This window comes from Typopeltis vanoorti, chromosome 26 (genome assembly GCF_054136105.1).
Source record: "Typopeltis vanoorti isolate ZY-2024b chromosome 26, IOZ_Tvanoo_1.0, whole genome shotgun sequence".
NCBI lineage: Eukaryota > Metazoa > Arthropoda > Arachnida > Uropygi > Thelyphonidae > Typopeltis > Typopeltis vanoorti.
The window spans coordinates 14,195,216-14,210,694 of record NC_143574.1 but is presented as its reverse complement, the minus strand read 5'-3'; the positions used below and the strand labels follow the sequence as shown (position 1 = coordinate 14,210,694).

The window sequence follows — 15,479 nt, the reverse complement described above, 5'->3', positions numbered from 1 at the left end:
ACCATATGGCTTCGCTACATTGATGATGTGTTCGCTATTTGGCCACATGGCCCAGATTCACTCCTCTCCTTCTTAACACACTTAAACAACCGACACCCTAGAATCAAGTTCACCCTGGAAAAAGAGGCAAACAATAACCTCCCCTTCCTAGACACACTAGTCACCTGCCAACCTAATGGAACCTTGGTTTTCTCAGTTTATAGAAAACCCACCCATACAGGTAGATACATTCACCAACAATCCCATCACCCCGCCTCACAACAATATGGAGTTATTAAGATGCTATTCAACAGGGCAAAAATAATCTGTTCTAATGATCAAGCCCTAACTACTGAACTAAATCACATCCATGACACTTTCTCAGCCAATGGTTACCCCCCCCCCCAAATAATCCAAAAAATACTTAACCCAGTTATCCACCCCCCCCCCTTCACAAAAAAGATTATTCTAGATCCATCACCATTCCCTACATCCGAGGCATCTCGGAAAAAATCAACAAAATCTTAAAAAAACATGACTTGACCACCTGTTACAGACCACATAGAAAATTGGCATCCCTTATCTGCTCCACTAAAGACCAACCACTTCCCCTAGACCTGCCTGGTGTATACCAGGTCCCTTGCAGCTGTAAACTGTCCTACTTTAGCCAAACAGGCAGGACAGCAAATATCAGAATTTCAGAACACAAGGATTACATCTGATTTCACAAGTACAGCCACTCTGGGCTTGCAGACCACGCTCTGGATACTCTCCACAGAATAAGATGGAAGAAAGCCACAGTAATACACCGCAGCAAGTTCAAATATGAAAGACTATTCATGGAATCAGCCTCAGCCCTTAGGAACATGCCAAACCTCAACAAATTTGGATGCATGAGACTGCCCCAAATTTGGGAAACATTTATCAGAAGAACTTCAGCCCAAAGGCCAAGAACTACCAATATAGCCTGCCAGGGGACACCATCAGGACTTTAGGAAAATGTTACCTTCCTAGCTTCTGTTCTCATTTGCTGTTATGTAGTACTTGTGTGCACGTGTCTTTGTAATAAGTTCCCAAGAAGATGGCAATGTGACGTTTGCCGAAATATCGGAAAGTATATATTAAAGTTTATTTAATTTATATTTCTAGTGTACGCTGTCAATTCCTTAATTATTAATTATCATGTATAACCAGCATATAAGCCTCTCAACAAGAACAATTATCTGTGAAGAAATGGGTAGCCTGCATAAGAGATTGCTGCTTCACACAGAAGTACATTGGTTGTCACGAGGAAATGTCCTTTGCCGTTTATTTGAACTCCACAATGAACTTTGCTTTTTTTCACGGACCACGAGTTTTAACTTTCTTTGAGATTACGAGATATAATCTCAAAGAAAGTTAAAGAGACTAAAAATATCAGCTAATGGATATTTAGCTGATATTTTTGAAAAAATGAATATTTGGAACTGATCATTGCAAGGAGACAACGTCGATGTGTTCTATGTTGAGAAGAAAACAAGAGGCTATGGTAAAAAAAAATTGTCTCTGTGAAAACAGAATTAAAAAGAATAGTTGTGACCAATTTCAGCAACTACATTCATTTCTTAAAGAAAATGAGCAAATGATTGCAGACTTTAAAGCCTAATGGAGGTGGGAGAAAGCATTTCTCTTTGGCCTGAAATTTGAAGTGCTTCCTTGTTTCATATTCACTTATCAGCTGGTCTCAGATTGAAATGGCATTTCTTTTTCTTCCAGAAAACGTGGGCTTTTTCTCTACAAAGCAAATCACCAGTGAACATTTGACAGACATATGACACTCTATGACAAGCTGCCTTGCCATTAATTCTAAATTACTTTTTTATTTCATTTATATTTAATGCTATCTTAAAATATTTAATGCTCGTCGTCGTCCGGTAGCATCCTCTAGCAAGAGGGTTGCAGCAGATGAGCAGCTCTTCTCCATTTCTCTCTGTATTTAACGCTATCTTAAAAAATAAGTTCATCATACTGTACTTCTCTGGCTACTTCCAGCTGTATATGGTTTATGAAATAGTTTAATGTTTAAAATATATATTTTTAGACTAATTAGAATTTTTTTTTTTTTTTTTGAAAAATTCTCTAGGTATCTTGGAGTGCTGATGGTAAGAGTATACTTTCAGCTTCAGGTGACAAAACTTGCAAAATGTGGGATGTCTCCACTATGAATGTTATCACGTAAGTCATTTGTATTTTTTGATTCTTCTTTGATCCTGCCAGACATTTTTGACACTAGTATTATGTTCTTATAATTACCTGGATTCATTGTTATAGTAAACATAAAAATTAAAGGAATAAAACTTAAAATTTTGCTACCTAAACATTTTTAATGTAAATCTCATTCATGAAAGGCTTTAAACCTATCATGCATTAGTACTCTTGGTGGACCAAGGTTAGATAATCTGGAAACTTTTAGAGATTAAACATGGAACTTTAAGTCACTACAGGTCTTCACTATGCTGAATGGTAGTCTTACATGTCACATTGTTGAAATTCATATACCATCTATGGATTTTTCACAAACATCCATGCCTGTTGTGTGATGTTGTTCTTCCAATTTTGTGCTATTTTCTTGATAAAGTTATTTAATACAGCATCCCAAACATTAGTAAGCAACCTGGTTATAAGAATCCAAGTAGTAAATGAAACAGGAAAGCCTTAAGTGTTGGATGAAAAGCTTGAAATAAAACATTTTCAAGGAAATTAGAGAATGTGATATTTCAAGAGCAACAGGCCTAAAGGAAGCCATATTGTGTACTATCAGAAATTACACTGAAAATAAGACTTGTTTAGCAAGAATAACTGTGAGTGCTGAAAAGTTAGAGAGGCGATGAGGTGTGTGTGTATTTCATGTATTCCTCCTCAGGTTACTACCGGGTGGTGTTACTCAGTGATGCAAAGAATAGTTACCTCATGAAAAATCACATGAGCTGACATGATTTTATATTTTGGTGATTTTATTTCCCTGTTTATTATTGCATATGAACAAATTTGTGCATTGTGTTGTATTAGAAGAGACTATGTTATGTTTTTTATTTTGGAAACATTACTCTAGAGATCAGATATCAAACTGAAGCCACTTCAGGCCCCTAATAAATGAAAGATTAAGCTTACACCAGCCAATAAAATTCATTTCCCACCTAAAGACAATCATGACGACTGTGGGATTTAAACTCATAACCTGTGGTTCGAGAACAGATGTACTTAACCACCTTGCCAGGGCTGATGGGTTGCATTCTTCCTAGATATTTATTGCTGCTATTCTGTGATTTGATGCAACATTTAATAATGCAATTTTCCCTTTGCATGTTAGGCTCACTTACCTGGTAGGCCGATATTGATAAGTCAATAGTTGGTAGGTATTGATAAGTCACTAGTTAGTCACATTAATCTTAGCACTACCCTTGTGCAATGGGATTATACTACATTCTTTCCATTCCTGTAGGATCTTTCCTGAGTTAAGACTCACATTATACAAACATGTCAAGGACCCATCTAGTTTGGCTGAGCATTCCTGTAGCATATATACTAATATCCCATCTATCCTCCCTATTATTATTTTATGTCATCTCCATGGAGCCTGGAGACTCATCACAGGACACATAAATCAACCATCATACACACAAATCCTATCATACTTCTCCATTCACCATTAGGGAACTCGCAACTAATTTTGGAAATCCATTCCACTCACACTCTCCACACAAAAAATCTGATCCACACATCCCTACTAACCATGCTCTTACACCTTCCACAGATGCCCCCAAGTTCTCTATTTGTCATATATTGAAAAATTTCGTTTGTATCATCAATTTTATAAAACCCCTTTATAATATTTTAGAAGTTTCTATCATGTCCTCCATTTTCCATCTATCAACTAAACCTTTGTAACCTACAAACCTTTAACCTGTCCTCGTTGGCAGTATTCCACAGACCTCTCACCATCTTGGTCAATTGTCTCTGAATCTTTTCAACCACCTCCTGATCCCCAAGAAATTATTACCAGATTCTTACCTATGTTATGCAACAACTCTAGAATCTCCTTTTCATGCACCTTCATCTCTATTGAATGTGTACTGTGTTAGATATTACAAGTTAATAGGTTTAGAAAAGTGAGCACTCTTTATTTGAGTCTTATCATCTGCTTCTGATACAAGGGTACCTTTTACATTCAGTTACTGTTATGAGAACTGATTCTTTCTTTTAATTGCAGCATAAACATAAATTTTTCAGGAAATAACTTATACCAAAATATTAATTATAAAAAACTTTAATTAATACTGTCCTATATTTTGGCGATGTTACATTGACATTATCAGGGATCATGAAAAACAATGATATGTGCACACAGGCACTAACCTGGGCAAATGAGGCTGAAGAAAGGTAACAAGTCGAGCCTACGATACCCCTTAGTGGCTAAATTGGTAGTCTTGGCCGTTGGGCTGAAGATCTTAAAATATATGCTTTCCAAATTTGAGGCAATCTCATGCACCCAAATTGGTTGAGGTATGAAAAGTTTTTCGGAGGTGTTGAAAATTCAAGGAATAGTCTTTCATACTTGTATTTTTTGTGGTGTAATAGAGTGGCCTTGTATTCTGTGGTGTGTGTCCAAATCATGGGTAGCAAACCCTGAGTGGGTAAATTTGTGGAACCGGATGTAGCCAATATCACAATATCTTGTGTTCAGATATTGTGATATTGGCTGTCTTGCCTGTTTTGCTGTAGTAGGACAGTTTGCAACTGCAATGGACCTGGTATATTCTTGGTAGGTCTAGGGGATGTGGCTGGTCTTTGGTGTAGCGAATAAGAGATTACAATTTTTTTTATGTGGTTTGTAAGTGGTTGTGAGGTCATATTTCCTTAGGATTTTTGTCAGTTTTTCAGATGTGCCCTGGATAAATGGTGTTAGATTCTGAGTAATCTCTGATCTGAAGGGAGAGGGGGGGGGGTTGCAGTTATAGGGTTTAATATTTTTTTTGGGGGGGGTTGTAGCCATTGGCTAAGTAAGTGTTAAGGATATGGTCAAGTTCAGTAATTATAGACACTGTTATGAGAACTGATTATTATTTTTTGGTCCTGTTATATAGGATTTTTATAATCCCATACTGTTAGGAGGGGCAGGGGGGGGTGACTGGTGAATGTATCTACCTGTATGTATAGGTTTCCTGTAAACTGAAAATGCCAGGGATCATGTCAAGTTCAGTAATTATAGACACTATTATGAAACTGATTATTATTATTTTTTGGTCCTGTTATATAGGATTTTTATAATCCCATACTGGTAGGAAGGGGGGGGGGGTGACTGGTGAATGTATCTACGTGTATGTATAGGTTTCCTGTAAACTGAAAATGCCAGGGATCAATCAGGGTGGCATTTAATCAGAGTGTCTAGCAATGGGAGACTGTTGTTTATCTTTTCCAAGGTAAACTGGATCCTGGTGTGTTGATTGTTTAGATGCGTTAGAAATTGTGGAGTGTATCTAGACCATGGGGTCAAATGGAGAACACCATCCACATAGTGCTGCCATGCCACTTTTTTTCTTAAAAGCTCTCCATGAAGAAGTTGGCCAGGGGTGGAGAAAGTGAAGAACCCATGCTGTCCCTTCTATCTGTTTGTAGAATTTTCCTCCTCCTCCTCCTCATCATCATCATCAATGCCATGTACCCTCAAGGGGTGTACAGGATATGATAGTACTACATGAAAAAAATTACATCATTACTAACTTCCTATCTACAATTTTCCTCCAAATCAGTCTGTTACTTGTCAAGACTCCAACATTATCAGATCTTATATTTCTATCGTCTAAGGCACTTTGTACCGTATCAATCCACCTATATCTTTGTCTTCCTCTGGGTCGTTTTGCTGCCAACCTGGCAGAGAACACTTGCTTTGCTAATCTATCCTCACCCATTCTGTTTAAGTGACCGTACCATCTGAGATTAGATCTGCTGACGTATTCCTGGATGCTGATAATATCAATTTCTTTCCTAACATCCTTGTTTTTAATATGATATTGCCATTGCTGCCATCTGTTTATGCCTCTAATCTTTCTCAGGCTTCTCATATCTGCGGTCTCTAGTCTTTGGTCAAGTGTTTTACTTCTGACCCAGCTCTCAGATCCATAAGTTAAAACTGGTTTGAACACTGTCTTGTATACAGCTAATTTAGTGTTCTGACTAATTAATCTCTTCTTCCATATGAATTTATTCAATTGACTTCCCACCATACCAGCTTTGCTGATTCTGTTGTCTATTTCTATATTTAATTTACCATCTTCAGTAAAAATCGTGCCTAAGTAGCTGAAATGTTTTACTTGTTCCACAGGTTCTCCATTCACAACACAGTTGACATTTTCAATGATTCTGCATATTTTCATTGTCTTTGTTTTTTTATTGCTGACCTTCATACCATATCTATTACAACAACTATTCAATTTAGTCAGAGAATCTTGCAGACTTGTACCGGATTTATTTAGAAGTATAACATCATCCACATAAAGCAAAAAGCTGACATAACATCTCCAATTTTGATGTCATGCTTAATACCACTTTCCTTCATAATGTGATCCATATAGATAATGAATAACAGAGGGGATAATGTACATCCTTGTCTCACACCAGATTTAACATTAAACCATCTTCCTGTACTTCCTTCAATTCTAACTGCTGACTTACAACTCAAATAAAGACTAAGTATTGCTTGATATAATGCTCCATTGACACCATATAACTGCAGCGTATTGAATAGTTTCTCTCTTGGCACCTTGTCATATGCCTTTTCCAAGTCGACAAAACTTGAATACAGATCTTTGTTATATTCCCATGCTTTCTCGACTATTTGTCGTAAAGTGAAGATCTGATCCTGACAGCCTCTATTTGGCCTGAATCCAGCTTGTTCTTCACCAAGCTTTTCTTCCACAATTCTTCTCAACCGTTTCTCAAGTATACTTGAATAGATCTTGCCAGGAACACTCAGTAGGGAAATACCTCTGTAATTCTCACATTCAGTTTTATTTCCCTTTTTATATATGGGTACTATGAGAGCTCTACTCCAATTATCGGGAATTCGTCCCTCTGTCCAGGCTTTCTGAACTATGCAGTGCAGCCACTGTAAGACCCTTATACCACCATACTTCAGCATTTCTGGTCGAATATCATCTACTCCTGCTGCCTTTCCACATTTCAAGCCTTTGATGGCTTTTTCTACTTCAAGTATGGATATGTATTCCTGACTGCATGCCTGGTCAGTGTTTTTTACCACTGTGCTGTCATCACTGCTTGTTTCATTTAGCAGTTTTTCAAAGTAATTACTCCATACTTCAAGAATATCTTTTTCTCCCGTTTTCATGTCACCTTTATCATCTCTAACTCCTTTTACAGCACTCTTTAATCCATTCCTAAGCTTCTTCAATAACCTCCAGAATATTTTGCCACCTTCTTGATATTTATTTTCTATATCCTTGCCAAGGTCCTCCCATGACTTTTGTTTAGCTAGTTTTACAAAGTGTTTAGCATTCTTGCATTTGTCTCTATATTCTCTAAGAGCACAAGCTGACTTATTTGACAGGAACTTTTGATATGCTTTGTTCTTTTCCTTCACTGCCTCTTTAACTTCCTGTGTCCACCACGGAGTTCTGATTTTTTTATCCTTACAGACTACCTCACCACATGCCTCTCTGGCAGAATCAATCAATGTTTTCTTCAGAGTTTGCTACTGAATCTCCAAGGTTTGATTCCTGTTCTCAAACTCTTTCATTTTTTCTTCAATGATCTTTGTGTATTTTAGTCTACAGTTCACATCTGAGAGTTGCTCAACTTTTATTCGCTTTAAAACTTTCTTACGTGTTTTTCTTTTCAATATGAAATTCAATTTTATCTTGCTCAAGACTAAATAGTGATCACTTCCAATTTCAAATCCTCTGTACACTCTGGTGTCCTGCACCAGGGAGAAAACATCACTATCAACAATAACATAGTCAATGAGACTTTTCTTATTCCTAGCCTCTTCTCTTCATGTGAATTTGTGCACATTTTTATGTTGGAACATGGTGTTAGTAATAACCAGTCCATATCCTGAGCAGAAATCCAACAGATATTTGCCATTATTATTAGCTTTGCTCTTTTCTCCAAATTTTCCCAAAATATTTTTGTATGCCTCGCAATCATTTCCTACTCTGCTATTTAGATCACCAACAAGGACCAACTTTTCCTTTTTCATTGTGTCAGTTGTTTTTCTAAAGCCTCAAAAAATTCCTCCACTTCTACCTTAGTAGACCCTTCTGTGGGACCATAGGCACAAATAAGTCTCATTGTCCAGTTCCCCATTCTCATATTTGCCCACATTACTCTACTTGAGGCTGACTGCCATTCAAGAAGATTAGCCTCGTATTTTGTGTTGAATACTAGGGCTACTCCTTCTTTTCCTTGATTGTCATTGCCTGAATATAACATTTTGTATTTATTGCTCAGAAAGATCTCACCAGTTTTGGTCTTTTTTGTTTCAGTCATCCCTATTATGTCGATCTGGTACTTATCTAATTCCTCAGCTAGTGCCATTTCTTTGCCATTCAGGCTTCTTACGTTGATAGTACCTATCTTTAACTCTTGTGATGTTGAGTTGCGGTTTGTTTTCAGATTTGTTCCAGTAACTGACTTTTCGCTGTTCGCCCTGGTTCCCTGGCGAAAACAACGGGGGCCTTGTTTAACCGGGCGACGCCCCAGCCGCCATGAAAATTTGTCATGTTGTACCATCATTTTTTATTTTGGTTTAACCAATAAGAATACAATTTGGTTAGCTAAATCCCAAATTGCCAGCCCATCCTCTTTCGTTCAGTATCCAAGTAGATACCCAACAGGGTGCACCACGAGAAGGTGAGGATTTGACATTAGGTCAGAAGCCCTGGTCGGTTCTCCGCATTCCTTTAAAGGCTATGTGGAGGTCTCCTCTCAGTTGTACAGCTTTGACCCTTAAGCACCTCTTGGTGATTTCTATGCATTATAATTAGTGTTTTGAATAATATGATATGATTAAATCAAATTGGCTTCTGAGACCTGAATCCTGAAAATTGCTATGGCAGGCAACGTGTTAAACAAGATATTCGTAAGAAACAGATGATGTAGAAAGAATACTGTATCCATGAGGATGACGCCTGTTATGAAAATTATAAACAGCAGACTACAATAGTCACAACTGTAGTATGGAAAGTTAAGTTTGAGTATGAAAAGAAACTGGGTCTGCAGGCTAAAGCTAACCCACAAGAATTCTGTCTCTGCTGCAAGTAAAAGAAAGAATGAATAAAGATTAACTTCTGAATGCAGATGCAGATGGTGTGAGGTGACAGATGCAGAAGAAGTTGTTCAACTAATGAGTGCCCATTTTGCTAAAAGCTATCAACATGGTGTATGCAACATTGAGTTCACTGCTACCTCTTCACTGAATGAAGAAATTCAGGTGTATGGAGAGGTGGTATTAGAGCTGTTGCACAAACTGAATAACAATTTGGTAATAGGGACTGATGGGTGCTAAAAGAGTGTTCAGCTGAACTAGCTATTCCTTTAACCAGGCTATATAATTTGAGTCTCAGAACAGAGAAGATTCTGCAGAAATGGAAAGAATGAATTTTAATCCCATTGCACAAGGGTGGTGCAAAGACCAATTTATCCAACTGTCGACCAATCAGTATCTCAGGAATGGTGGTGAAGGTTTTGGAAAAATTGGTTAAGGTTCACATTCAGAAATTGATTGACAGTAAATCTCTACTTTGCAATGAGCAGCATGGGTTTACTAAGGGAAGGTCATGTTTTAGCAACTTGCTCACATTCTATAATAATGTTACAATTGAACTAGACAAGGGGGAATATATACATCATGATGCTTTTGGATTTTGCTAAGGCTTTTGACAGAATACAGCATGGAAGACTGTTGCATAAATTGGAGAATAAGGACTTTGATTATAAAATATTAGCGTGGATAAGAGAATGACTGACTGACATATCAAAAAGTGGTATATGGTGGATGTGATCAGTCTTTGGTCCACTGTTATTCAATCTGTACATTAATGATATTGGGAGGGATTTGACAGGCAACATTTTTGCAACTCCAATGATGCAAAGTTAGGTAGGGTAATCAGGAATGCTGCTGATATGCAGTACTTGCATAGTGATTTGAATAGGTTGGAATTGTGAGCATGGAAAAATGGATGTCAGTTCAATGTCAGTACATGCAAAGTCATCCACTTTGGTGTGATTTGATATCTGGTGTTGTACTATATTGGTGGGATTATGCTAGAAGAAACTGATCAGGCTAGAGATCTTGGAATTTTAATAGACAGAAAGTCGAAGTTCAAGGGTCATATAGCAAAAATTGTAAATACAACTTGGAGAATAATGGCAGTTCTGAAATGAATCTTGACATGTGAAGATAAGGAAGTCATTTTGCCTCTTTACAAGGCCTTGATAAGACCTCACTTAGACAGTTGCATGTAGGTGTGGTCTCATGGTGTTTGTGGTGATTCGGATACAGTGGAGAGAGAGAGAGAGTGCAAAGGAGAGTATCAAAACTGATATCAGGATTGTGTAATACAGATTATGAAGACATTGAGAATTTGTAGGCTGCGGACACTAGCAAACAGGAGAAAGACGAGTGATATGATTGAGATTTACAAACTTCTAATAAGGGTTATACAGAATTTCAGTAGATGGAATTTTTATTTTATGAAGCATGGGGAAAGGACGTGAGGGTATACACGGAAATTGAGAATCAATGCTGTCAAGAAGGCGGGGGGGGGGGGTTAGGGCTCGATTTTAGTACTTTTCTCTTAAAGTAGATTTAAGTAGATTTTTCTCTCGTAGGGTGGTGCGTGATTGGAATTGGAATATTGCCATTGGATGTTGTGTGTGCAAGCAGTGTGAATTCAAGAATAAGTATGATAGCTTGTGTGTATGTGTGGTATGCGGCCTGTTTCGATTAGTCCCTGACTCTCCACAGATTTCTCTTAATACTAATAATAATAAATCAGGATCAAGCCCTTCATACATCACACATTTCAGATGGCTCCATAATCAAATGTCATGGGTTTGAAATCAGGCGAACAAGGTAGCCATTCTGTGGGAAATGCTTGACTAATCACTCTGTGTTCTGTGAAGTGATTTTGGTTTTGTTGCTTTCGCTGTACTTGCAATCCAATGTGAGGTAGTTTTCCATCCTGCATGAATGTGGTAGAGTCAAGGCATCCTCATTGCTGCAGTTGCACAACAACAAATTTGCACAGCATCTCTCAATACCTAACAGCAAAGATGATACAAGTTACTGGTCCTGTCGGGCAAAGTTCTTCGAAAAAGTACCAACCAATGATAAATGATGCGGTGAAACCACACTTTGCACCCAAAAGGTTGAAAGCAGGGTTTTGCACCCTGCTTTCAACCTTTTGAGATGTAAACTGGAAAATTGTATGCCCATATTTTAGAAGAGAGGCTTAGGAACCAAATTGGAGATGTTAATGTCAGCTCATTGCTTTATGCGGACTATGTTATAATTCTAAATAAATCTGCTACAAGTTTGCAAGATTCCCTGACTAAATTGAATAACTGTTGTAATACATATGATATGAAGGTCAGCATTACAAAGACAATGAAAATAGGTAGAATTGTTGAAAATGTCAACTGTGTTGTGAAAGGGGAACCTGTGGAACAAGTAAAACATTTCAGCTACTTAGGCATGATTTTTACTGAAGATGGTAAATTAAATATGGAAATAGACAGCAGCATCAACAAAGCTGGTATGGTGGGATGTCAATTGAATAAATTCATATGGAATAAGAGAGAAATTAGTCGGAACACTAAATTAGCTGTATACAAGACTGTATTCAAATTAGCTGTATTTAAACCAGTTTTAACTTATGGATCTGAGAGTTGGGTCAGAAGTAAAACATTTGACCAAAGACTAGAAACCGCAGATATGAAAGTCCTGAGAAAGATTAGAGATGTGAACAGATGGCATCAATGGCAATATCATATTAAAAATGAGGATATTAGGAAAGAACTTGACATTGTCAACATCCAGGAATGCATTAGCAGAGCTAATCTCAGGTAGTATGGTCACTTAAACAGAATGGGCGAGGAAAGATTAGCAAAATAAGTGTTCTCTGCCAGGTTGGCAGGAAAATGACCCAGAGGAAGACCAAGATATAGGTGATTGATACGGTACAAAGTACCTTAGACGATAGAAATATAAGATCGGATAATGTTGGAGTCTTGACAAGTAACAGACTGATTTGGAGGAAAATTGTAGATAGGAAGTTAGTAATGATGTAAATTTTTCATGTAGCACTATCATATGGTCACTTAATACACCCCTTGAGGATACATGTCAGGAATTTGATGATGATGACTGTCTATTCTATAATTTTTAGTAATTAAAATATTCCATAAGAAGTCTTAAACAATGTGCCTCTTGGCAAGTGTGTTGACTAACCTCCATTAAGGTGGTGTCTAGTTAACTGAGTTTTAATTCAATTAGTCTGAATCATACAGTTGGAACTCCAATAAATTTCAGTCATTCATGTTAAATTGTGCTGGTTAAAAATGGATGTTTTTTAAACAGCATAGTTTTTGTCCATAATCTTCATAATTTTTTGCTTTTGCTATATGATATTGGATTCCTATAACTGAAAATATATTTAATGATTTTAGAAAAATCATGTTTGTAAGTTATAATGCGAATGTTAAAGAATAAATATCTTTAATTATTCTTATTTGAATGAAATATGATAACTTCTTCCAAATTGTGTTTGCCTGAGAAGGGATATTGATGGCTTTACTAAAGTTTTATAATGGGTATGCAGGTACCAAAAGTTTAGAAAACACTGGCATAGAGCACAGGGGACTTGTTGAATTAGCCAGTTGTTTACTTTATTATTTACATAAATAACCATATGTTGATGTTTTCCAGATTCTACCTTCTTATTTTCTACGAAAATAAGAAGGTAGAATCTGGAAATCCCCCCCCCCCCCAAAAAAAAAGGTGAATACAATATACAAACATACTGGCTTCATAGCCCTACTTGTAATTCAGAATACCCATAAAGCCATTTTTCTTCATAATATCATCTCCAAACAGATGATGAATAACACTGGTGATACTGTGCACTCTTATGCACTTGATTTTCATCATTCCTGTATCCTTCAGTTCTAATGCTTACTTAAGTCTATTCTATATATAGCTCTGTGTATTGTCCCATTTGCACCATCTAATTTTTAAACACTTTTCTTCTGGCATCTTATTATTTGCTTTTTTCCAGATCTACAAAATGTAAAATACAGATCCCTCTAATGTTACAATGATTTCTTCAGGTCTTCACAACTCTCTTTTGTCTTAATCAAGTTTGTTCTCCAAGTTTCTGAACAATTTTTCTTAGTCTCTTCTTGCGTATGCATGCATAAATCTTATCCGGAACACTCACTGGGGAACCTCCTCTGTAATTCTTGTTTTGTTTCCTTTATATATAAACAGGTTCTTTGTAATTTCTATTCCAGTTATTCAGAATTTGACCTGACCAGGCATTCTGAATTATGCAATGCAACTCTAAATAGAGGATATAAAGGACTAAAATTTTTACAAAAATGTGATTTCTATGCAATTAAACCAAATATATTGATTGATCAGGTCTCTCTCTCACTCTACTTCGATACATATTGTTTCTACTTTATGCATTGTCTCATAATGTTTTTACTTTAACTATTCTTTAGAAATACTGTTATAATTCCCAGTGCTTCAACTAGCCAGTACTATTTCTTTTGATTGATCCTACTTTACTGCACTTCTTCAGAACAGCTTCTCTTATATTCTATTCAAACTCTGTATTGGTAAGGTTTATTACCAGCCTCCATCTGTTTGCAGTTAGAGTTCAGAATTAGCAACTCATAGTGACAAAAGAACTAAGTTTTTTTTTATTCAAAGGTTTTATAGTATCTTTATAAATAAAGATACTTTATTTATAAAGATACTATAAACTACTAGAGTGAGAGTTGACTTGTATGTATGTATGTACTAATATTCTTTGGGACAATTATTTTTCTTTTAGTTCTCTTCATTCATAAAGAACCTTTATTCTGATAAATAATGCTTGTAAATAATAATACTCTGTGTGTGTTTGTGTGTATGTGTGTGTATATATATATATATATATATACACACACACACATTTTTATTTTATTTATTTATTTATTTTTTAAATAGGGAGTTCCCCATGGGATTAGATATTCAAGATCAGCAAGTTAGTTGCTTATGGCAAGGACAGTATTTGATATCAGTATCACTTTCTGGCTTTATCAATTATCTGGATCCTAATAATCCTACAAAACCTTTACGTGTTATCAAGGTAATTCAATTGAATTTTCTGCATGTGATGAAATCCAATACTGTTTTTTTTTTATGTACTTTTTCTTATAAGCTTCTGTGAACAAAAATAATCTAACTCAAAAGTAAGATTTTTTGAGTTATTTCCTGCTGTCAGCATAAAATAAGTATCATCTAAAGAAAAGTAAATGAGATTGTAATTGTAATAGGCATGAGCAATAAGTTCAGTAGGAGAGAGGACATGAAAGTGTTGTTGGAAGAGGCAAGAGTGAGAAAGTGAAATAGTATAGTATATTGCCTTTAGATTAAGAATTAAGAACTTTAGAATTAAGAAGGGCTATGATGGCAAACGATTTGATGTGCAGGCTGTGTAGAAGGAATGGATGTGAGTTTCTGGATGTGTGGAGTGAGTTTGAGGGAAGATTGGATTTGTATAAGAGGGACGGCCTACACTTGAATGCATTTGGCATCAGGAAGCTTGAAAAATTATTAGTTGATATAAGACTTAACAGAGTCAGGGAAACTAAATTCTGATGGGAGGAATCGTGAAAATATGTGTGTAAGAGCAACAATGTAAGGTAACCGTGTTAATGATGGGAATGGTTATTATTACAGAAATGATTATGAAGAGAGAGAACGATTCTGTATTCCGATTCGGAATCTATCAAGCATGTGTAATGATGTCTACATAAGTAAGGAACTAGATAAGAACAGAGATCTGCAAGTTGTCGAACTATGTCATGCAGACCACAGACAAGTGTATGCAAAAGAGCATACAGGTAATTTATTATTTCTGTACATGAATGCTTGGAGTATCAGAAACAAAGGAGTAGAGTTTGTTGCCTTGGTTAATATGTTAGGGCCTCGTGTTGTAGGCATTAATGAGACTTGGCTATCAGAAGCAAATGTACTAACTGGTATCAAATGCAAAGAATACAGTATTTTTAATAAGGATAGACAGGAGAGAGAGAGAGGAGGGGGGGGGTGCTGCTAATGATATCAAATGTCTTGTATCCAGTTAGAATTGAGATCTATGACTGCAATACTAGTAACAATTTTTTGTGTAGCAGTGAGTTTGAAGTCATCTGGTGTGAGATGGAGTCTAACA

At 36.5% G+C, this 15,479-nt stretch overlaps 1 protein-coding gene across 1 annotated transcript in view; it reads left to right on the top strand.

The window, feature by feature from the left end:
* Window positions 1–15,479, top strand: part of flr (actin-interacting protein 1 flr) — a 219,278-nt gene that overhangs the window by 109,710 nt on the left and 94,089 nt on the right. The window contains exons 8-9 of the mRNA XM_090414883.1: window positions 2,102–2,193; window positions 14,252–14,393. Coding sequence (XP_090271009.1) covers window positions 2,102–2,193; window positions 14,252–14,393 — 234 coding nt within the window. The remainder of the gene's footprint in view (window positions 1–2,101; window positions 2,194–14,251; window positions 14,394–15,479) is intronic.